The 2,474-nt window shown below is 38.7% G+C and overlaps 1 protein-coding gene across 1 annotated transcript; it reads right to left on the reverse strand.

The window, feature by feature from the left end:
* Positions 1–287: 287 nt before the first annotated feature.
* Positions 288–2,117, reverse strand: LOC124893114. Its single transcript, XM_047404229.1, has 3 exons — positions 1,947–2,117; positions 795–1,399; positions 288–663 (listed from the first exon to the last, which is right to left on the reverse strand). The coding sequence occupies exons 1-3, from the start codon at positions 2,115–2,117 to the stop codon at positions 288–290; spliced, it is 1,152 nt and encodes a 383-aa protein (XP_047260185.1).
* Positions 2,118–2,474: the final 357 nt, after the last annotated feature.

Raw genomic sequence — 2,474 nt, forward strand, 5'->3', positions numbered from 1 at the left:
TTAGGGAGAAGTTGTATGTTGTATTATCTGAATGAATGTTATAATTGAATACATCAGAGTATTTATAATGCTCACTTAGCTAAGATTAGTTATACTTAGTAGCTTAAAAACCAACTATCTAACAACTATGTAACTAACTTGTGAACAGAGTAGTAACTAATTCCGTAACTGCACAGTAATAACTGTCTTTTAAATTTTCTGCACTGCTGCAACTGCTTCTTGTTACTTGCTTACTCTTTTCTTCTCAGCATTGTATCAATACCCCCCGCTAAAGTAGATCCTTGACCTCAAGGATGAAATGCAGGGAACTTATGCATCAATTCAAACTCAAGTTCCCAAGTAGCTTGTGAATCTGCAATGTCTGACCACTTCACTAGAACTTGACCAACAGCTCTATTACCTCTCTTAATCAACCTTCTATCTAGAATAGCTTCAGGTTGAGGACGGTGTGGACTTGACAGCTGAATAACTTGAGGATGGTGAATGTTGGAAGGAACTTCATGACACCTCTTTAATTGAGAAACATGAAAGACTAGGTGAATGAGAACATCAGAAGGAAGCAACAACCTGTAAGCTACTGCACCAACCTTAGCATCAACAACATAGGGGCTATAGTACTTGGTAGCTAGCTTAGGAAAGAGTCGCACAGCCAAGGACACTTGTCTATAGGGTTGAAGTTTCAAGTAGACTCAATCACCAACCGCAAATGATCTCTCCGACCTATGTTTATCAGCAATGTCTTTCATCCTTTGCTGAGCCCTGTGCATATGGAACCTCAAAAACTCTATAAAAACTTCTCGAGCAGCCAAGGATCTGTCAACCATCTCATAGAGCCTTCTCCAATCAAGTAGGAAAGATGAATGAGAGGTTTCTGACCATATAAAGCTTCATAAGGTGTGCACTTAATGGCAATGTGATAGGTGGTATTATACCACCATTCAGCCAATGGCAAGTAAGAGCACCAATCCTTAGGATTGTCAAAGCAAAAACACCTTAAGTACGTCTCCATGGTTCTATTCAGCACCTCTGTTTGACTATCAGTTTGAGAATGGTATGCAGTAGATCTCTGTAGTTGAACCCCTTGTAAATTGAATAATTCTTCCCAAAAACTACTAAGAAAGATAGGATCTCTATCACTTGTTAGTATGTTGGGCATACCATGCAGCTTGAAGATATTGGCAGGGAAACATTGAGCAACCGACTGAGCTGTGTATGGGTATGCTAAGGGCAAAAAATGACCATACTTGCCCAGTCTATCTACTAACACTAAAATCACTTTATTTTCTTTGAATTTAGGCAACACCTCAACAAAATCTAAACAGATATCTGTCCAAACACCATCAGGTACAAGTAAGGGTTGCAGCAGTCCTGGATTTACAGCCACATTATATTTGTGCCTCTGGCAAATATCATATCTATTAACAAAGTTTCTGGTGTCATGCATCAAGTCTTTCCAATAGAACAAAAATTGGAGCCTTTTAATGGTGTTATCCATGCCAGAGTACCCCCTTGAGTAGAGTCATGCCATAGTGAGATAATATCCTTCTTGAGCTACTCATCATTACCAACCACTAACCTTTCCTTCCACCTCAACTGATTGTTAAGAAAAGTGAAAGATTTATAAGGTGAAAGATAAACTCTAGCAATGATATCTTGTAAGCGCTGATCAGTGGTTCAAGAATGTCTAATTCTATCCAATAGATCACCATGCGGACCTAACACAGAGATTGCTAACATCTCAGCATCAGGTAACTTGGATAAAGTATCAACAACTTTATTTTCCACCCTTTTTTATACTCAATACAAAAATCAAATGCCATTAACTTGGATATGCAAGCCACTTGAAATTCAGTATGAATAGACTGATTTAGTAAGTATTTGAGTGCTTTCTGGTCAGTTTTGACAATAAACCTTCTGCCTAACAAATGGTGAGACTATTTAGAGACCACAAATAGCAAAGCCAATAGCTCTCTATCATAAACACTCATAGCCCGAGGTTTAGGTGCTAAAGATTTGCTAATGTAATCAAGTGGATGCCCTTCTTGCATCAATACAGCTCCAATACCCTTACCACTAGCATCTGTTTCAACCACAAAAGCTAAAGTATAATCAGGCATAGCTAACACAGGAGCAGATACCAAGGCACTTTTAAGCTCTCAAATGCTCTAGTAGCATCCCCAGTCCATAAAAATCCATCCTTCTTGAGAAGGTCATGCAATGGTCTGCAAATAACACCAAAACCTTTTATAAATCTTCGGTACTATCCTGCTAATCCAATAAAACCCCTCAACTGTTTAATATTCCTAGGAATAGGCCATTGTTGAACAACTTGTATCTTCTTAGGATCTTTTGCTACCCCTTGTGCACTAATTACATGGTCTAAGTATTCAACTGTAGGAACTCCAAATGCACACTTGGACATTTTGACGTACAACTGATGGTGAACCATAAGCTCAAACACCTCCTGAACATCA

Source organism: Capsicum annuum, unplaced genomic scaffold, assembly GCF_002878395.1.
Source record: "Capsicum annuum cultivar UCD-10X-F1 unplaced genomic scaffold, UCD10Xv1.1 ctg53925, whole genome shotgun sequence".
Taxonomy (NCBI): Eukaryota; Viridiplantae; Streptophyta; class Magnoliopsida; order Solanales; family Solanaceae; genus Capsicum; species Capsicum annuum.

Excerpts from the sequence above, each read along its gene's own strand:
- LOC124893114 (XM_047404229.1), bottom strand. The coding sequence starts at position 2,117 with ATGCCTGATTATACTTTAGCTTTTGTGGTTGAAACAGATGCTAGTGGT. Across the intron at positions 1,400-1,946 it reads TATTGGCTTTGCTATTTGTG|AGGCACAAATATAATGTGGC; the intron begins GTCTCTAAATAG and ends GATATTTGCCAG. Across the intron at positions 664-794 it reads GATCCTTGGCTGCTCGAGAA|ACAAGTGTCCTTGGCTGTGC; the intron begins GTTTTTATAGAG and ends TCAACCCTATAG.